At 28.5% G+C, this 22,298-nt stretch overlaps 2 protein-coding genes across 6 annotated transcripts; one reads left to right on the top strand and one right to left on the bottom strand.

The window, feature by feature from the left end:
- Positions 1 to 47: 47 nt before the first annotated feature.
- On the top strand, positions 48 to 13,102 carry LOC123267389 (dosage compensation regulator). 5 transcript variants are annotated; one of them, XM_044731985.1, is made up of 8 exons: positions 95 to 176; positions 887 to 1,022; positions 2,307 to 2,823; positions 3,216 to 3,262; positions 5,310 to 5,803; positions 7,872 to 8,882; positions 10,288 to 11,002; positions 12,241 to 13,102. In XM_044731985.1, exons 2-8 carry the CDS (start codon positions 944 to 946, stop codon positions 13,044 to 13,046), a joined length of 3,669 nt encoding a protein of 1,222 aa, XP_044587920.1. In that variant the 5' UTR covers positions 95 to 176; positions 887 to 943; the 3' UTR covers positions 13,047 to 13,102. The 5 variants fall into 5 exon arrangements, with proteins under 5 accessions (XP_044587921.1, XP_044587920.1, XP_044587919.1 ...); XM_044731986.1 differs by lacking the exon at positions 887 to 1,022 and having other exon boundaries at positions 48 to 176; XM_044731984.1 differs by lacking the exon at positions 95 to 176 and having other exon boundaries at positions 795 to 1,022.
- LOC123267393 (ETS domain-containing transcription factor ets-5-like) lies at positions 13,096 to 22,298 on the bottom strand. Its single transcript, XM_044731997.1, has 4 exons — positions 22,213 to 22,298; positions 20,933 to 21,175; positions 14,743 to 15,028; positions 13,096 to 13,326 (listed from the first exon to the last, which is right to left on the bottom strand). The coding sequence occupies exons 1-4, from the start codon at positions 22,253 to 22,255 to the stop codon at positions 13,146 to 13,148; spliced, it is 753 nt and encodes a 250-aa protein (XP_044587932.1). The 5' UTR covers positions 22,256 to 22,298; the 3' UTR covers positions 13,096 to 13,145.

Below are 22,298 nucleotides of genomic sequence, written 5' to 3'. Positions count from 1 at the left end.
ATGCGTGATTCAGAAGACAACTATCAACTTAAACTACGGATGCGGATGATCAGAGAGAGACAACATTATTGGATAATATGTCAGTCGCGAGTGGGAGCTAATGAATTACTTCTTGTTACATTACAATCATTATTTTCTTCATATATGTTATCCATCATTACTTTCATTGTTTTGCGGTAAGTTATTTTTATCTTTAGAATATTATTATTGTTGACACAAAAAACATTTAGATTTTTTTTTTTATTACTTCAGATAATTTTCCATCTTTTTTTTTAAATTATACTTTTTTATTTATTTATTTACAATTTATGAAAATTAATTTAGCCGATTTTTAATTATTTTAATAATTCTTGTAATAAATAAATTGCTGCATAAAAAAAATGGATATTTAGAAATTTTAATAAATAAAAAATGCAATTTTTTAAAATTAATTTTATTAAATAAAATTAAAAAATAGTCAAGTGACAGCTAACTTTAATATCATTTATATTTTTTAAAATAATATATTATTTTGACAGTTTTAAAAGTGCTTACATTAATTTATTTAATTTTTTTTATCCAACTATTATTGTTTAATAATAATTAAAAAAAAAAAAATTATTTTCATTAAAAAAAAAAAAATAAAATTGTATCAGCTGTCAAATTACATCTAATAAAATTATGATTTAATTTTCATTCATTAGAAAGTTTTTCAAGGTCTTTTGAATTTAAAATTGTACCTTACCGCCACCTGGTGGTAGTTTTAGTAACTAATTTATATTGATCGACATTTTTTATATAAATTTCTAACCAAAAACAAAAGAGCGTCTTTTTTTAGTACTGATCAGAGTCATTCTTTACTTAACAATTTTAATTGTATTAATACTAATTACTGATAAAAAATTAGCTTTCAGATTTTATTAGAACTAAAAAAATAATAAAATTTTGACTAACTATTGTCAAAATGGGTGATATTAAATCATTTTTGCATCAATGGTGCACTAAAAATGGCAAGGAGCCTCAGTTTGATGTCAGACCTACAGGTAAGATAAATATTTTAATTATTATATTAATTATTGAAATATAATACTAAAATTAGCTAACAGTTTTTTTTTTAACTTATTTAATTGAAGCTAAAACATATTTTTTTTTTTAAATTGCACTTGAGATTTTTGACAAACTAAATTTTTTTTTAATAAAAAAATTATAGAAATTTATAACTGTTAGCTAACTTAAATTTTATTAATTTTTTTTTATAATACTAAAATCAGCTGAGAAATTTATTAAAAATTAAAAACTATCAATCTTGCAGTCACTATGTGACTGCCGTGAGTTGTAAACTATAAATAAATAAAATTTTGCTCTATTAAATAATTAATTTTGTTAAATTGCACTGTACTTTCTTAAATATTGATGTTTTTAAAGATATAAGCTCATCCCGATGTTACGCTAAACAAGAGTTTTCATTTGAGTACCCACATCAATTTTTCATATATTTTATATATTATATATATATGTATATATGAAAAATATATCAAAAATGCAAGTGGGTACTCAAATGAAAGGTCTCGATGAATATAACTTAAAAATGAATTTATATCTTAAAAAATGTCAATTACTGAGTAATGACATTGTATCTTGAGAACTATTGACATTTTGTAAAATATAAGCTCATCCTAGTGTTACATTCATCAAGACCTTTTATTTGAGTACCCACATCAATTTTTCATATATTTTATATATTTATATATTTGACAAATACCATAAATATGAAATATATAGAAAATGTCATGTGGGTACTCAAATGAAAGGTCTCGATGAGTGTTACATCAGGATGAGTTTATATCTTAAAAAATGTCAATAGTTGACAAAATACAACGTCATTTCTTAATTATTGACATTTATTAAGATATAAACTCATCCTGATGTTACACTCATCAAGAGCTTTCATTTGAGTACCTATATGACATTTTATATATATATATATATATATATATATATATATATATGCTATATATATATATATATATATATATATATATATATATATATATATATATATACTAGCTGACCCGGCAAACGTTGTCTTACCATGTGAATAATTTCTAGTATACATATATATATATATATATATGATATTTATGAAATATATAAATATATAAAATATATGAAAAATTGATGTGGGTACTCAAATGAAAGGTATCGATGAGTGTAACATCAGGATGAGCTTATATCTTTAAAAATGTCAATAGTTTACAAGATACAGGATCATTTCTTATTTAAGTTTCTAGAGATCATAAAAAAAATTTTTTTTAATTTTCACCTAGGTCTAAAGCATCGCCAACGTTTCCTCTGCGAGCTGCGAGTAAACGGTTTCGACTACGTCGCAGTGGGAAACTCCACTAACAAAAAAGACGCGCAGGGCAACGCATCCCGAGACTTCATCAACTACCTGGTACGAACAGGTCACGTGGCTGCAAATGATGTCCCTGGAGACATTGGTCCAACCGGATTGGAAGCAGGAGCTGGTCCAGCTCCTGGCCCAGCACAAGGTCCAGGTCCAGCGCCAGGCCCTCAAAGATCAGTCTTCCAGGACGGAATGGGCCCGAACGACATCGGTCAAGCCTACAGACCTTACAACGACCGCGGAGAGTCCAACTACACTTACATGGACCGGATCGCCGACCAGAAGCGCGTCGAGGAAGCCGAGGATCTGGATGTCAACGCTGCGATCCACGGGAATTGGACCATCGAGAACGCCAAGTCGAAGCTCCACCAGTTTATGCAAAGCAACAAAATTAATACCGACTATAAGTATACGCCCGTTGGTCCCGATCACACTAGGTACGGTTTAATAAAATCTTCGTGATTTAGTATTTAGTTTTGTCGGAATTTTTAGCAAGACTATTTTGGAGTACACTATAAACTGAACAAACAAATGGAAATATTTATTTATTTGGTCAGCTGGCTCATTAATACTTTTTGTATCAATGAATTTTGCTGATAGTTAAATTGTCTTATCATGTCATTTTAATCAAAGCTTGTATTGAAAAATATCAACACTAGCTTTGATGATGGTGAAGATATCCATGATTATTGTGTACTTCAAGGTCGTCTTGGATTGTAATTCATCCGATGGGTGAGTTTTATTATTTTACTTAAAAATTTACCGCTTTTTAATTTTTATATTTATTAAAAATATTCTGATTTAATTGGATTATTACTTTTTTTTACAGGAGCTTTATGGCTGAGATGACTATTTATGTGAAGCAATTGGGAAGAAGTAAGTTATCAAGTACACATTTATTTATTTATTTATTTTATTACAAACATTGAACCCAACTTATTATAATTATAATTATTGACGTATTAGAGTTCAATACAAAATATAATAATTAAGAAGATACATCGTTAATATTTTTTTAAACAGTATTACATATAAGTCGCAGAAAGAATTGTACATAATATGCTTATATCATGAATCAGCTAGAAATCCAGGATATTATATGAGTTTTATAATTTAGTAAATGCATGTATTATACACATGATCATAAAGTTAGCTTCAAGGATTTGAACAGTATAATTAATAATCTATATTATGAGGAGATTAAGAAGAAAATAAAGATTTAGGCTGCATTTGAAAATGTTCTATTTCCAGATACATAATTAAGAAATGACCTTGTATCTTGTGAACTATTGACATTTTTAAAAAAATAAGCTCATCTTGATGTTACACTCATCGAGACCTTTCATTTGAGTACCCACATGCATTTTTGATATATTTTTCATGTATATATATATATATATATATATATATATATATATATATATATATATATATATATATATATATATATATAGTATGTATAAATTTATGAAATATATGAAAAATTGATGTGGGTATTCAAATGAAAGGTCTTGATGAGTATAACATCGAAGTGAGTTTATATCTTTAAAAATGTCAATAATTAAGAAATTACCTTGTATCTTGAGAACTGTTGACATTTTTAAATATATAAGCTCATCCCGATGTTACACTCATCGAGACCTTTCATTTGAGTACACACATCAATTTTTCATATATTTTATATATTTATATATTTCACCAATACCATATATGAAAAATATATCAAAAATGCATGTGGGTACTTGAATGAAAGATCTCGATGAGTGTATCTTAAAAATGAGTTTATATCATAAAAAATGTCAATAATTAAGAAAAGACATTGTATCTTGTGAACTATTGACATTTTTAAAGATATAAGCTCATTCCGATATTACATTCATCAAGACCTTTCATTTGAGTACCCACATCAATTTTTCATATATTTATATATATGTATATATGAAAAATATATGAAGAATGCATGTGGGTACTCAAATGAAAGGTCTCGATGAGTATAACATCGAAATGAGTTTATATCTTTAAAGATGTCAATAATTAAGAAATTATCTTGTATTTTGAGAACTGTTGACATTTTTAAAGATATAAAGCTCATCCCGATGTTACACTCTTCAAGATCTTTCATTTGAGTACCCACATCAATTTTTCATATATTTTATATATTTATATATATTATATATACTATATATATAAAATATATAAAAGATGCCATGTGGGTACTTGAATGAAAGGTCTCGATGAGTGTAACATCGAAATGAATTTATATCTTAAAAAATGTCAATAATTAAGAAATGCCCTTATATCTTGTGAACTATCGACATTTTTAAAGAAATAAGCTCATCCCGATGTTACACTTATCGAGACCTTTCATTTGAGTACCCACATCAACTTTTCATATATTTTATATATTTATATCTTTTACAAATACCATATATATAAAATATATAAAAAATGTCATGTGGCCACTCAAATGAAAGCTCTTGATGAGTGTAACATCGGGATGAGCTTATATCTTTAAAATTGTTAATATTTAAGAAAGTACAGTGCATTTTAACAAATGTCATTATTTAATAATTAAAAAATTTATTTTAATATATTTTATAATTATTTATTATTTTATGAATTAAAATTTATTTACTAGAACAAAAAATTATTACTTAATTAAAATTAAAGAAAGAATAACAATAGGATAAATAAACATCATTAATAATTTATATTTTTTTTAATTCATTGGCTGTTCAGTCTAATCCAGCAATTTTTCTCTAAATTTTAATCCTAAATATTGTTAGCCTGTATTTCCTTCTAGGCATAAACAAATTATCCTCAATTAATATCTAAATTTGTCATTAAAGATAAATAAAATAAATAAACGTCATTAAAGATAAATAAATATTATTAATAATATTTTTTCAAATAAAAATTTCAGACATAACCGGTCGAGAAACAGCATCAAACAAGCAAACAGCTTCAAAAAGCTGCGCTCTGTCTTTAGTACGTCAATTGTACCACTTGGGAGTGATCGAGCCTTTCTCAGGAACTCTGAAAAAGACCCGTGAAACTCAGCAAATGAAGCCTTACCCGGTGAAAATCTCCCCGGAGCTAATCGACAAGGTCTACGAAGTCCTTAACGGCTTGGATGTGAAGCCCGTTGATGTTCGCCGCCCTCCTATGCCGGAAAAAATAGAACCAGGAACCCAGAACCCGGAGGCCAAGCCCGGGATTTCTCTGGTGACTGATCACGTGCTGAATGATTTTATTTCTTCAAACCCCCAGCCTGCGGGAGTAGTCTCTTGGTCGCCGCCTCAACCCAATTGGAACCCTTGGATTAATTGTAACATTGATGAAGGACCTCTCGCTACTACTCCGCTGGATACTCTTTCTGTTGACATGATGAAGGACCAACGGGAGCGTCAGTTGCAGGTATGTAATTAAAAAATTTAAATGTCTCTATTACAACTATTTTTATTAAAATTCACAAAGGTAAAAGCCCCAATTATTGACACTATTAGAGACAATATGATTTAATTTTTTTTAAGCAATCAAATATCAATATCGTTGAATTTTGTTTGTGGTAATGTCTCAAGTAATGTTTTTACTAATCAATTTCTTTTTTTAAAATCATAATCACTGATATTTACTAATTAATTTTAAATAATTAAATAGAGTATCCGGAGACACCAATTATTGACAGGTTAAAAAGCTGATTGATCTAATTATTGACATACCTTAGCCCCAATTATTGACACCTATACTAAGCATGCCTAGAATCATCAGCTTATTCTTATTTATCCAAACTTATTATCAAGTAATCAATATTATTAAAGTTTATTAATAATAATTTCCATAAATGATTAATTACTATTAAAAATATAAAAATTAATTTAAAAATAATTTATTTAATCAGAAGAGTTCAAACTCTTACAGTTAATTTTTTAAATTAAAGTAAAAAAAAGGCGTGATAGCGCTGTCGACTGGCTGTCAATATGAGATTCAACTTGAAAATTATCAACTAGTTATTGACACCCATTATTTAAATATTATAAAGCATATAATTAATTTCGATTATTCAATTTTATAAATTTTTCATATATTGTTAATTAAAAAAAAAAAAAGATCATATAATTAGACGAAGAAATTAATTTAAACAGCATTAAAAAAAAATGCTTTCCTAACCAAAGTTGTTAAGAAAATAGACGCTCGTAAGCGAGTTTGAAGGTGCTAACTTTATTTTTTAATAATTAATATTTAATATTAACTGACAGTAATTTTTTTCAATTTTTTAATTAATTAGAATTTAATAAAAATTTATATGATAGTTATTCTTATTACAGATGATTAAATATATTTAAAAATAATTTAGGGTGTCAATATTTAAACCCCTGTAAATAATTGGGGCTTTTATCTTATAAATTATTTATAAATAAATTTAACACTAGCATAAAATAATTATAAATTAAAAAAAAAAAAAATTATTTTAACGACACTGGGAATCGAACCCTGTTCAGTTGCATTACCTGTTTCGTAACTTACTCACGTGGCTACGGTAAAAAATTAACATGGCTATAAATAATCCAAAAATCCTTCAAAAAGTCAATAATTGGGGCTACTAGCTTAAGGTAGTTTGGGTGCCAAATGACTTCAACTTGACCCCATATTTTTTTATATTCATTCGAAAGATTGTGATTTAATACATCTATAGAAAAAAAATCAGAATTGTTTACCACACCGTTTAAGAGATATAATTAATTAAAGTAATGCGAAAATACACGATCTCTTATGAGTGTCTTTGTTCAATAACTCCGGAAATGGAGGATCTATAAAAAATCGGCCAACTTGACCCAATAAAAAAAACTTTCCAATAGATAGAACAATGTTTCATACATATTCTATCAAAATTTGATAACGATTTACCACATAATTTTAATTTAATTAATTTTTTAATATCAAAAATTGGTTTCTATCTTTGTTGTTTGTCGGAGACATTACTCCCCCATCTTTATTAGGGAAAAAATGGCGACTTCTCGGTGCGCGGCAAATTTGAAATTGAAATATAATCATAAAGTTTTTTTGCATTAAAATAAATTGTTATTAAACATACATTAAAAGTTCACGTAAATTATAGCAGATTTAATATATTGAAGTAATATTTGCAAATTTAAACAATAAAACAACACCGTGAGCAACTGTTTTAAGTACTGACCTTACATAATCTATAACAGTTTTTATTGTTTTGTGACAGCCCAGTACTTGTCAGTTGATATTTTAATAGTTATATTATTATAATTATTTAACCATAATTATCAATTGAATTTATTCAATTAAATTCTGATTAGAAATAATTTTATATTTTATGCTATTTTTCGAGTGATCACTTGCAAAAAATAAAAAAAAATATCTATTAATTTGACCTCGGATTGCGACGACCAAACTACCTTAAATATCACTAAATTACTCTACAACTTTCTTATTTTTTTTTTTTTTTAACAAGGATGCTTCGCTAAAGCAAAGCATGAAAGAGCGCTCCACTCTCCCAGTCTTCGCAAAGAAGAACGAGATAATGGCAGCAATAAACGAGAACCCAGTGATAATAATCCGCGGAAACACCGGGTGCGGAAAGACCACCCAAGTCTGCCAGTTTATCCTGGACGACTACATCGCCTCCGAGCAGGGCGCTTACTGCAGCATAGTAGTAACCCAGCCCCGTCGAATTTCCGCGGTCTCAGTTTCCGACCGAGTAGCAGCGGAACGCTGCGAGCCTCTAGGCCAGTCCGTAGGCTACAGCGTTAGATTCGAGTCCCAGCTTCCGCGGCCCTACGGCAGCGTAATGTTCTGCACAGTTGGAGTTTTGCTCCGCAAACTCGAAGGCGGACTCCGAGGCGTCTCTCACGTGATCGTCGACGAGATCCACGAGCGAGACGTCAATTCTGACTTTATAATGGTCCTTCTTCGTGATATGGTCCACACTTACCCCGACCTGAGGGTCATCTTGATGTCAGCGACCATAGACACGACTCTCTTCAGCGATTACTTCAACAAGTGCCCTGTTATTGAAGTCCCCGGTCGTGCTTACCCAGTCCAGCAATATTTCCTGGAGGATTGCGTTCATTTGACCAATTTCGTCCCGCCAATGGACTCCAGGAAGCGCAAGTCCAGGGATCCTGATGATACTCTTCCTGACGCAGAGCCCGAGGAAAATATGAACAAGTTTGTCAGCTCGGATTATTCTGAGCACACTAAAAATGCAATGGCCCAATTGTCGGAAAAGGAGATTAGTTTTGAATTAATTGAGGCACTCCTGGAGTACATCAGGAGGCAAGGAATTCCTGGAGCTGTTCTTATGTTCCTACCAGGGTGGAATTTAATTTTTGCGCTGATGAAACATCTGCAACAGCATCCTGTTTTTGGAGGGAATAAATATGTTATTATTCCGCTGCATTCGCAGCTTCCTAGAGAAGATCAGAGGAAAGTTTTTGAACCAGTTTCTCCAGATGTTACCAAGGTAATTAAATGAACACATTTATTTAATATTATATTAGTTTAAAGAGTCAAATTTTAAAAATTAGTGGAATTATCAATTTAAATTTTGTTTAAGAAAAAGAACATACTTAAAAAATAAGTTTGTATTGCGTAAAATTGATTTATAAAAGGCTAATTCATTAAAAATCATTACAAAAAAGAGATTTTAGATAGTATTCGACAAAATGGCGGCTGCTATTCCCGTGCCACAAAATGGCGGCTAATTCCAAACGCGGGAAATTTGAAAATGATTTGTAGAGAATTTATTTTAAAAAGTAACTTAAAGAGATGACGCGAGAAAGTAAACTTTCTAAAACTAGTGGAATTATCAATTTAAATTTTGTATTAGAAAAAAAAAATTGACTTACAAAATAATTGTTCAAGTTTTTATTGCATAAAATTGGCTTATAAATGGCTAATTCATTAGAAATCATTAAAAAAAAAAAAGAGAGATTGTGGATAGTATTCGACAAAATGGCGGCTGCAATTCCCGTGTTACAAAATGGCGGCTAATACCAAGCGCGGCAAATTTTTAAATGATTTGTGAAGGATTTATTTTAAAAAGTGACTTAAGGAGATAACGCGAGAAAATATAATTTTTAAAACTAGTGGAATTATCAATAAATTTTCTTTTAGAAATAATAATTTTGGTTAAAATTGACTTAGAAAATAATTATTTAAGTTTTTATTGCATAAAATTGGTTTATAAAAGGCTAATTCATTAGAAATCATTAAAAAAAGAGATTTTGGATAGGATTCGACAAAATGGCGGCTGCAATTCCCGCGCCACAAAATGGCGGCTAATACTAAAAGCGGCAAATTTAAAAATGACTTATAGAAAATTTATTTTGAAAAGTTACACTTAAGATCTACTTAAAGTAGTCAAATTTTTAAAACTAGTGGGATTATTAATTTAAATTTTTTTTAGAATAAAAAATTTATTACTTGCTTGTTAAAATAGACTTGAAAAATAATTATTCAAGTTTTTATTGCGTAAAATTGTTTTATAAAAGGCTAATTCATTAGAAATCATTAAAAAAAGAGATTTTCAATGGTATTTGACAAAATGGCGGCTAATACCAAGCGCGGCAAATTTGAAAATTAAAAAATATAAAAAATACTTAATAAAATATTATTTTGACTCAATTAATAATCTTGTTGACTAAAAAGTAAATTTTTAATCTCATCTATTTTTACTTTAAGGAATCTAAAAAAAATACCCATCACCTGTAGAAGCAAATTATTCATCTAAACTTTCTATTTTTTTTTTTTTTTTTTTTATAGACATTCTTTACACTAGGAGATTTCAAAAGAAATCTATAATAATTATAAGAACCTACAAAAAATATTTATAAACTAACTTTTATATTTTTTTTTTTATTTTTCAGGTAATTCTCTCAACAAACATCGCAGAAACTTCAATCACAATCAACGACGTAGTCTACGTAATAGACTCCTGCAAAGCCAAGATGAAGCTCTTCACTTCTCACAACAACATGACAAACTACGCTACAGTCTGGGCGAGCAAGACCAACCTGGAGCAGCGAATGGGTCGAGCTGGACGTGTCAAACCCGGTTTTTGCTTCCATCTGTGCTCCAAAGCCAGGTTCACCAAGATGGAGCAGCACATGACTCCAGAAATGTTCCGGACGCCTCTGCATGAGCTTGCTTTAAGCATCAAGCTGCTGAACCTCGGCTCTATCGGGAAGTTCCTGTCAAAAGCAATCGAGCCGCCTCCAATTGACGCGGTGATAGAGGCTGAGGTTATGCTCCGGGAGATGAAGTGCTTGGACTCCAATGACGAACTAACTCCTCTGGGGAAAATCCTTGCGCGGCTGCCTATTGAACCTAGACTCGGCAAGATGATGATCATGGGCTGCATGCTAAGAGTTGGAGATGCTCTATCAACAATGGCGGCCAACAGTACCACCTTCCCGGAGGTCTACAACATGGGTCCTGATATGAGGAGACTCTCTGCTCAGCAGAAGTGGTTCGCTGGTGCTAGATACAGCGACCATGTTGCTATGCTACATGCTTTTCAATGCTGGGAGGAAGCTCGTGGAGGAGGAGAGTATGCTGAGCAAGCTTTCTGCGACTCTAAAGGTTTGTTTTAATTTGCTCGAAGAGCTCAAAAACGCCATAAGTACAATTTTAGGCTCCTAGGTATAGAATTAGCTGGAAGTTGCAGGGATTGCCTTCAGGGTCAATCGTTTTCAAAAATTGTTAAGTGGCTGCTAACTTTAATGTAATTCTAAAAAATTTTTTTTTTAAAATTGCATTTTTTAATTTTCAAAATTTTTAATTGTCAATTTTTTTTATTAATTATTAGGCTATGTAGATTAAACTTACAAATTTTCAGTAAGTTTCAAAAATTTGACTACTTCGCGTGGATCTCCTTAATAAGTGTTACTTATTAAAATAAACTCTCTAAAATATTTTTAAATTTGCCGCGCTTGGTGTTAGTCGCCATTTTATAGCGCGGGAATTGCAGCCGCCATTTTGCCGAATCCTATTGAAAATCTCTTTTTTTTTTTATGATTTCTCATGAATTATCCTTCTATAAACCGATTTTATGCAATACAAATTTGAATAATTATTTATTTAATCTATTCTAACAACCAAGTAATAAATTTTTTTTTTTTAATTTAAATTGATAATTCCATTAGTTTTTTAAATTTTACTTCTTCGCGTGGATCTCCTTAAGCGTCACTTTTTAAAATAAATTCTTCAAGTCATTTCTAAATTAGCCGCCATTTTGTGGAGCGGGAATTGCAGCCGCCATTTTGTCGAATACTGTTAAACAATCTTTCTTTTTATAATTTCTAATGAATTAGCCTTTTATAAACCAAGTTTATGCAATAAAAACTTAAATAATTATTTATTTAATCTATTTTAACAAACAAGTAATTAAATTTTTTTTTCTAAAAAAAATTTAAATAAATAATTCTACTAGTTTTTAAAATTTGACTGCGTGAATCTCCTTAAGTGTCATTTTATAAAATATATTTTCCAAATCATTTTTAAATTTCCCGCGCTTGGTATTTCCGCCATTTTGTGGCGCGGGAATTACAGCCGCCATTTTGTCGAATCCTATTGAAAATCTCTTTTTTTTAATGATTTCCGATGAATTAGCCTTTTATAAACCAATTTTTTGCAATAAAAACTTGAATAATTATTTTTTAAGTCTATTTTAACGAAATTTAAGTAGATAATTCCACTAGTTTTAAAAAAAAATTCCAATTTTCTCAAAATAAAATTTTAAAATTACTTCAAATAATTTTTTATCTATTCTTTAAACATAATATATTATTATTAAATAAATAAAAATTTTCTAATTTCAGGTCTAAGCCTACCAACTCTCCGTGTAACCTGGGAGGCAAAAAACCAGCTCCAGGGTCTCTTACAAACCACCGGTTTCCCTGAAGAAACTTTATGCCCGACTCCATTAAACTACCAAGCAGGCGCAGACGTTCGACTGGACACCATCACAGCGCTTCTGTGCATGGGTCTGTACCCAAATGTCTGCTACCACAAAGAAAAGCGCAAGGTTCTAACCACAGAATCAAGAGACGCTTTGATCCACAAGACCTCGGTGAACTGCAGCAACTTTGAGCAGACTTTTCCGTACCCATTTTTTGTCTTTGGCGAGAAGATCCGAACCCGAGCTGTGTCTTGCAAGCAGCTGACGATGGTATCACCGATCCATCTTCTGTTATTCGGCTCCAGGAAGGTTGAATTTATAGACAACGTCATTAGGTTGGACAATTGGATCAACCTGGAGATGAATCCCGAGCAAGCTGCGGCGATTGTTGCTTTAAGACCTGCTTTGGAGAGTTTGGTCGTTCGCGCAGCGAAGGACCCGGAGAGCATCTTGGAGTTGAGTCCAATTGAAGACAAGGTCCTGGCGACGATCAAGGAGCTCTGTGGAATGAACGCGGGTCGCTTTGAGATGGACGCTATCACTGGAGGAGGCTTCCAGTCCCGGCGACCGCCTCGTGGACACTCTACTGGCTTCTCAGGACCTCCGAATAAATTTGCGAGAGATGACAACTACCGTGGCGGACCTAGAGGTGGGTTTGGAGGCAGGGGTGGCTTCAGAGGTCGTGGGTGGGGTGACCGAGGTCAACGCGGCTATAATAGATATTAATTTAAATTAATTTTTGAAGATTTTTTGTAATCAAGGAATAAATTAATGGTTACTTATTCTTTTTTTTAAGATTTATTTTTTTAATATAAAAATTTTTATTCAAGGTGAGTATCGAGAGTATGTCCAGTAATGTTGGTACTGAGTTCCGGAGTATGATGAAGAAGGTGAGGATTCCAGGGAGACTCCTGCCTGCGTTTGGCATAGTAACCCGTTGAAGTCGAATTTGTAAGCATATCTTTTTCCGTGGACTTTTGTCATTATGTTCTTGTCGTAGTAATACCTGGAAGGTTTATTTTTTTGGATGGTTTGTTGAAAAAGTGACTTTTAAGGTTTCATAATTGATAGGCAATTTATTATAAGTATTTAGGCTGCGAAAATATCTCTAGGGATGTAATTAAGAAATTACGTTGTATCTTGTGAAATATTGAGATATTTAAAGATATAAGCTCATCTTGATGTTATATTCATCGAGACCTTTCATTTGAGTACCCACATGGCATTTTTTATATATTTTATATATATAGTATTTGTGGAATATATAAATATATAAAATATATGAAAAATTTATGTGGGTACTCAAATGAAAGGTCTCGATGAAAGTAATGTCGGGGTGAGCTTATATCTTAAAAAATGTCAATAATTAAGAAATCCCCTTATATCTTGTGAACTATTGACATTATTAAAGATATAAGCTCATTCTGAGATTACACTCATCGAGACCTTTCATTTGAGTACCCACATCAATTTTTCATATATTTTATATGTTTATATATTTCACAAATACCATATATACAAAATATATGAAAAATGCCATGTAGGTACTTAAATGAAAGGTCTTGATGAGTGTAACATTAAAAATGAGTTTATATCTTGAAAAATGTCATTAATTAAGAAATGACATGGGATCTTGGGAAATATTGACATTTTCAAAGATATAAACTCATCTTGAGGTCACAGTTAATGAGACCTTTCATTTGAGTACCTACATCAATTTTTCATATATTTTATATATTTATGTATATCATATATATATGTATATATGAAAAATATATTAAAAATACATGTGGGTACTCAAATGAAAGGTCACGATAAGTGTAATATAAAAATGAGTTTATATCTTAAAAAATGTCGATAATTAAGAAATGACATTGTATCTTGTGAACTATTGACATTTTTTGAGATACAAGCTCATCCCGACGTTACACTCATCGAGACCTTTCATTTGAGTACCCACATCAATTTTTCATATATTTATATATATTATGTATATGTATACATGAAAAATATATCAAAAATGCATTTGGGTACTTAAATGAAAGCTCTTGATGAGTGTAATTTAAAAATGCGTATATCATAAAAAATGTCAATAATTAAGAAATGACCTTATATCTTTGGAACTCGACATTTTTAAAGATATAAGCTCATCTCGACAATATACTCATCGAGACTTTTCATTTGAGTACCCACATCAATTTTTCATATATTTTATATATTTATATATTTCACAAATACCATATATATAAAATATATAAAAAATGCCATGTGGGTACTCAAATGAAAGGTCTCAATGAGTGTAACATCGGGATGAGCTTATTTTTTTATAAATGTCAATATTTACGAAAGTACAGTGCAATTTAACAAAAGTCATTATTTAATAAATCAAAACTTTAATTTAAAAAAAAAAAATTGTCATTACCTGAGCGCTCTCGACAATTTATCATAGTTCATATTAGGCTTGCTCTTGCGTTCTCCCCATCTTCTAGCAACCTCATCAGGATCAGTAAGTTTAAACTCTCCATTAGTGCCTTCCCAAGTGATGCAACTTGCGTTCCCCGAATCCGCGAGTAACTCAAGAAGAAATTGCCAGAGTTGTACTTGACCGCCGCTATTGCCGGCAGCAATTGCCGAAGCCACCGAAGAAGATAGTGTTATATTTCCTGAGCCAATAATTGAACAGGATCTTTGAAGAAGGCTGAGCCTTTCTGTTAATAAATATCCAAGAATAATTTTAATTTAACAAAAAAAAAAAAAAAAAATAATTTCTTGTTACTAAATAGAGTAGAATCGCGGTTCTTTGGCGGGAGATTTAAGTTAAAGTCGAAAAGACGAAGCCGAAAATTTAAAGGTGGAGTTTAGTTAATGCAGGTGATAGGTACAAGACCACCCGGCTGATGAATTAATTCGTATTTCGTAGAAAAAAGAAAGTCAATGGTGGATATTTAGATAACGCGACAAAGAGGTACCGCTCACTTTAAGTTTGTAATTTTGTCATTTTTGGATTAAATAATATATTATATATATATCTTTATTTAACGTCTTAGGGACGACAACACCAGGGGGTATTTTAAGTGTTGAGACAAAATAAAAGATCCGCCTGATATTGTCACTTCTTGTGTGGCGGCTATTTCTAAGTGACAATAAATTTTGTTTATACAAAGACTTTCGGTGTTTGTTTGATAGCTTTAAAATCTGTTGACATTATTATTATTATTGTTATTATTATTCAAAAAAATTCTAATAATAATTGTTATTAAGAGAATAAGCAAAATTTTGTGGCCAGTGTATTTATATGATAAAATGGGTTTTTTATCAATTTATAATAAGTATTAAGGCTGCATAGTTAAGAAATTACCTTGTATTTTGAGAACTATTGATATTTTTAAAAATATAAGCTCATCCTGATGTTAGACTCATCAAGACCTTTCATTTGAGTACCCACATCAATTTTTCATATATTTTATATATATATATATTTCACAAATTCTATATATATATATATATATAAAATATATAAAAAATGCCATGTGGGTACTTGAATAAAAGGTCTCGATGAGTGTAACTTAAAAATGAGTTTATGTCATGAAAAATGTCAATAATTAAGAAATGACATTGTATTTTGAGAACTATTGACATTTTTTATGATATAAGCTCATTCTGAAGTTACACTCATCGAGACCTTTCATTCAAGTACCCACATGGCATTTTTGTTATATTTTACATATATAGTTTTTATGAAATATATAAATATATAAAATATACGAAAAATACATGAAGGTACTCAAATGAAAGGTCTCGATAAGTGTAATATAAAAATGAGTTTATATCATAAAAAATGACATTGTATTATGAGAACTATTGGCATTTTTAAAGATATAAGCTCATTCTAAGGTTATATTCATTGAGACCTTTCATTTGAGTACCCACATCAATTTTTCATATATTTTATATATTTATTTATATCACAAATACCATATATATAAAATATATAAAAAATGCTATGTGAGTACTTGAATGAAAGGTCTCGATGAATGTAACATAAAAATAAATAAATATCTTAAAAAATGTCAATAATTAAGAAATTAGCTTGTATCTTGTGAACTATTGAGATTTTTAAAGATATAAGCTCATCCCGATGTTACACTCATCGAGACCTTTCATTCGAGTACCCACATCAATTTTTCTTATATTTTACATATTTATATATATTATATATATGTATATATGAAAAATATATCAAAAATGCATGTGGGTACACAAATGAAAGCTCTTGATGAGTGTAACATCATGATGAGCTTATATCTTTTAAATATATATTATGTATATATATATATATATTTATATGTATACATGAAAAAATATATAAAAAATGCATGTGGGTACTCAATTGAAAGCTTTTGATGAATGAAACATAGAAATGAGCTTATATCTACAAAATAGTCAATATTTAAGAAAGTACCGTGCAATTTAACAAAATTCATTATTTAATAAAAAAAATTTTCTTTATTTATAGTTCACAAGTCACGGAAGTCACGTAGTGACTGCAAGGTTGCTAGTAATAATAAATTCAAAAATTAATAATTACAAAAAAATTGAAAACTAAGTTTTTATTTTTAAAATTCTGGCTTAAGAATTGAAGATAAAGACCTTTTTTTGTAGGAATTTAAATTTTCTCTCAAATAGGTCTGATATAATTAAAAAAAATTCTTAATATTTGACCTAGAATTTTTAATTTAAATTTAAAAATTCAGAATATTGTTAATAATTGCTTTAAAAAAAATTTTATAAAATTCAATCTTATTATTTAAATAAAAAAAAAATTGTAAATAAATTAAAATCTTAAAATGGATAATAATATAAAGAACTTTTAAGCTGATACACACTGAAAGTCTTTTAACATAAAATAAATATATGAATTTAAGACCCGACTTAGCGATTCGCGGAATAGAATTTAAACTTCTATCACTAAAATATAATAACTAATATCTAAACTAATCTTCAACATAAATAAAAATACCATTATAAAAAACAGCGGGATGAATTCTTGACTCTTGTAAATTCAAAGGATGCTGTATCCTCCACATCACAAATACAATCAACGGTACTTCACTAGTTCCGAAAAGTACCACTTTTATTCTTCAATTTTTTACGCACTCTGTTTAGCATTATTCAAATTTAAAATAATTTAAAATAAAACCAACTGGGTAATTTTAATGAAGTTATATTAAAATTATATTATATTATACTTAAATAATTAAGTAGCGAATGTGGTTGAACGTCCAATGGACAAAGTGTATCTGAGGAAGCGACCTTTGCCCAAGTCATTTCATCCCTTATCTTTCACCCCCTCTCTGACTTTCAACTTCACTCGTAACCGGTGGATTTTCTCACTCCCTCGTGAAAACTCTTATAAAACTATATATTCTTTTAGTCCTCACTTTATTTTTATTTTTATTTTTATTATTATTATTATTCTTCTTCTTTTAATAAAATTTTTAAATGTCTTATTCAATTCTTATCAATTTAAAAAATTTATTTTTTTTCAGGGTGTATTTTAAAATTCACAATTTTTAATGAAGAAATGAAATTTTTGGTAAAAAATTAATTATAAAATTATTTTAGAAATTTATGAATTTTTGTAAATTTCTAAAAAAATTTCAAGACCAAGAAGAAATTTTTTGAAGAATAAAATCAAAAGTTATGAAGGTTAAAAATGATTTATTTATAAAGAAGAAATAAAATTTTTGGTAAATAATCTACATTATTGAGAGAATGAGAAAAATTTCGCTCTATCTTTAGATAGATAATTAAGAAATAGCCTTGTATCTTGGAACTCTTGACATTTTTAAAGATATAAGCTCATCTTGACATTACACTCATCAAGACCTTTCATTTGAGTACCCACATCAATTTTTCATATATTTTATATATTTATATATTTCACAAATACCATATATATAAAATATATAAAAAATGTCATGTGGGTATTTAAATGAAAGGTCTCGATGAGTATAACATCGAAATGAGTTTATATCCTCAAAAATGTCAATAATTAAGAAATGACATTGTATTTTGTGAACTATTGACATTTTCAAAGATATAACTTCATCCCGATATTATACTCATCAAGAGCTTTCATTTGAGTACCCACATCAATTTTTTATATATTTCATATATTTATATATATTATATATATGTATATATGAAAAATATATCAAAAATGCATGTGGGTACTCAAATGAAAGCTCTTGATGAGTGTAACATCGGGATGAGCTTATATCTTTAAAATATATGTTATATATATGTATATTTGAAAAATATACCAAAAATGCGTGTGGGTACTCGAATGAAAGCTCTTGATGAGTGTAACATCGGGATGAGCTTATATTTTTAAAAATGTCAATAGCTAAGAAAGTACAGTGCAATTTAACAAAAGTCATGATTTAAAATTCTTTTAATTAATTTTTTTGAAAATTTATTTTACTCGTCATAAATATATAAAAAATCAAGCCAAAATTTTCCTACTCATAATCCGTAAATCTCCTAAGTCGCAGTGACTGCAAGTTGCTAGTTAATAATTATTTCTCAAAGAATCTCTCCCTTGTTATATATAATATATAATAATATATTATAATATAGAATAGAATAGAGTGGAAGCGTTTATTAAAAGGAATCAGTGTGTTATCACTTTGAGACCTCATGAATAAACCATTGAGTGTTTAGAGCTAAAGTAGGAGGAGGAGTAGGGCGACTTAAAGTCCTTATACATCCTTTAAGACTCCCACGGTCTTTATCTATATAAATATATATAACATATAACATTGAGATAGACAAAGAGATGGATGACAAGAGACATATCCACGAGTGCTCGCCCCGTGAATTTCTCGGTGCAAAGCTCACCACAGGGTGCAACTATATTGTTTTCTTGATGAGCTTTTATATAACTTGTATATTTAACGTTTAAGATCTTCAACCTTATTCCAAGCTTTTCACCTTCTGGAATAATTATTTGGCTTTGCTGGGCTTGACTGATTTATGGTACTTGAAATTTTCGAGTTTTCAAGTTTTATCTTTCTTTTTGTATCATATTTTCAAAACTTGTGATTTTATTCTTCAAAAAATTCTTCTTGGTCTTAAAATTTTAATGTCGGGGTGAGCTTATATTTTTAAAAATGTGAATAGTTCACAAGATACAAGGTAATTCCTTAATTTTTGACATTTTTTAAGATATAAACTCATCCCGAAGTTACACTCATCAAGAGCTTTTATTTGAGTATCCACATGCATTTTTGATATATTTTTCATATATACATATATCTAATATATATTTTACAGATATAAGCTCGTTTTGATGTTAGAATCTTCAAGAGCTTTCATTTGAGTACCCACATGGCATTTTTTATATATTTTTCATGTACACATATATATAGTATATATAAATATATAAAATATACGAAAAATTGATGTGGGTACTCAAATGAAAGGTCTTGATGAGTGTAAGATTGAGATGAGCTTATATCTTTAAATGTCAATAGTTCACAAGATACAAGGTCAGTTCTTAATTATTGACATTTTTAAAGATATAAGCTCATTGCGATGTTACATTCATCAAGAGCTTTCATTTGAGTACCCACATGCATTTTTGATATATTTTTCATATATTTATATATATGATATATATATATATATATATGAAAAATTAATGTGGGTATTCAAATGAAAGGTCTCGATGAGTGTAACATCAGGATGAGCTTATATCTTCATAAATGTAAATAGTTTAAAAGATACAATGAAATTTCTTAATTATTGACATTTTTTAAGATATAAACTCATTTCGATGTTACACTCATCGAGACCTTTCATTTGAGTACCCATATGCATTTTTGATATATTTTTCATATATACATATATATATAATAGATATAAATATATGAAATATATAAAAAATTGATGTGGGTACTCAAATGAAAGCTCTTGATGAGTATAATATCGGGATGAAGTTATATCTTTGAAAATGTCAATAGTTCACAAAATACAATGTCATTTCTTAATTATTGACATTTTTGAAGATATAAACTCATTTCGATGTTATACTCATCGAGACCTTTCATTTAAATACCCACATGACATTTTTTATATATTTTATATATATGGTATTTGTGAAATATATAAATATATAAAATATATGAAAAATTGATGTGGGTACTCAAATAAAAGGTATCGATGAATGTAACATGAGGATAAGCTTATATCTTTAAAAACGTCAATATTTAAGAAAATACAGTGCAATTTAATAAAAATCTTTATTAAGATTACTATATAAATAATCTTATTTAAGATTACTTTATAAAATAAAAGTTAATCAATTTTAATTAAATCGCTGACAGTGCATCGATTTACTGCTAACTGATACCAGAGATATATGTTTAGAAATAAAATGACCAGACTTGGGTCCCTTGAGATTGAGGGTGAGTTTAGAAGAAGATAATCTTAATGGATAAATAAACAAGATAATTTAAAATTAAAGGTAAGTTAGTTTTTGTTTAAAAAAACTTAATAATTTTTTTCTTTGATTAATTAAATTTAAAATGAATTGAAAATTTACTTACCATTTGTCTGTTCCTGAATCAACTCATGGTCGTACACCCCGGTGGCCTGCAACCTGAGGTACCCGAGGTGTCTGGCGAGGATTTTCCCTCCCGAAATTCTTCCCCACTTATCACTAGTGATGTTTATCAATTCCTCCCCGCTGTCCGGCAGCTTGCTACGCTCCGGGGCTGGGTTTATTGAAAACACTCGGCTGCACCACGTTAGCCACCCGTCAACGTGCTCTGATTTCCATTCAGCTGGATCTGTAAAATTAAATAATAAATTTCATAATTTTATAATAATTAAAATGTATAAAAACTAAAGAAAAATTTTTCTTCAAAATAATCATAAAATTTCCTAAAAAAACAAATTTAAATTGGAAAAAAAATAATTTACAATTTTAAAATTTAAATATCTAAACAAGCTAAGTATAAAAAAAAAATATAGATATTTTAAATAAGAAATTAAACGCTCTACAAAAAAGGTCTATAATTTTTTGATAAATTGATATTTTAAAAAAGTTACATACCCAAAATTGCTTTTCTTCTTAAAGTCAATAATTATTTCTATAAAAATTTTTGAAATTGAAAAAAAATATTTAATTTAATTAATTAATTAAATTAAGTTTTAAAATTGTAATTATTTTTTACCAATTTAAATTTTAATTTTGAATTGTTTTTTTTAGAAAATTTTATAATAATTTAGAAAAAAAAATTTTTTTTTTATTTTTTCTACATTCTAATTAATTATAAAATTATTAAATTTATTATATAAATTTTAGAATTTAATTTAATTAATTAAATTAAGTTTTAAAATAGTAACTAATTTTTTTTTCCGATTCAAATTTTAATTTTGAATTTTTTTTTTAGAAAATTTTATAATAATTTAGAAAAAAAAATTTTTTTTATTTTTTCTACATTCTAATTAATTATAAAATTATTAAATTTATTATATAAATTTTAGAATTTAATTTAGTTAATTAAATTAAGTTTTAAAATTGTAATTAATTTTTTTTTCCGATTTAAATTTCAATTTTGAATTGTTTTTTTTAGAAAATTTTATAATAATTTAGAAAAAAAAATTTTTTTTTTATTTTTTCTACATTCTAATTAATTATAAAATTATTAAATTTATTATATAAATTTTAGAATTTAATTTAATTAATTAAATTAAGTTTTAAAATAGTAACTAATTTTTTTTTCCGATTCAAATTTTAATTTTGAATTTTTTATTTTTTATTCATTTTAATTAATTATAAAATTATTTAATTTAATTTAATTAATTAATTAAATTAACTTACTTGTAGGTACCATTACTGGATCATTTTTATTCAATAATTCCATATCAACATTTTTAGATAAATTATCATTATTATTATTATTATTA

Source organism: Cotesia glomerata, linkage group LG6 (genome assembly GCF_020080835.1).
Source record: "Cotesia glomerata isolate CgM1 linkage group LG6, MPM_Cglom_v2.3, whole genome shotgun sequence".
NCBI classification, from domain to species: Eukaryota; Metazoa; Arthropoda; class Insecta; order Hymenoptera; family Braconidae; genus Cotesia; species Cotesia glomerata.
The sequence above is the reverse complement of the archived record's forward strand: the minus strand, read 5'-3'. Positions and strand labels throughout refer to the sequence as shown.

What these genes read in the sequence shown, in the direction of transcription:
- LOC123267393 (XM_044731997.1), bottom strand. Translation starts at nt 22,255, where the DNA reads ATGGAATTATTGAATAAAAATGATCCAGTAATGGTACCTACAA. An exon ending in TCCAGTAATGGTACCTACAA is followed by an intron (nt 21,176 to 22,212) that starts GTAAGTTAATTT and finishes TTAATTTTACAG; the next exon opens with ATCCAGCTGAATGGAAATCA. An exon ending in GATTCAGGAACAGACAAATG is followed by an intron (nt 15,029 to 20,932) that starts GTAAGTAAATTT and finishes ATTTATTAACAG; the next exon opens with AAAGGCTCAGCCTTCTTCAA.
- LOC123267389 (XM_044731985.1), top strand. Translation starts at nt 944, where the DNA reads ATGGGTGATATTAAATCATTTTTGCATCAATGGTGCACTAAAAATGGC. An exon ending in GTTGGTCCCGATCACACTAG is followed by an intron (nt 2,824 to 3,215) that starts GTACGGTTTAAT and finishes TTTTTTTTACAG; the next exon opens with GAGCTTTATGGCTGAGATGA. An exon ending in TTTCTCCAGATGTTACCAAG is followed by an intron (nt 8,883 to 10,287) that starts GTAATTAAATGA and finishes TTTATTTTTCAG; the next exon opens with GTAATTCTCTCAACAAACAT.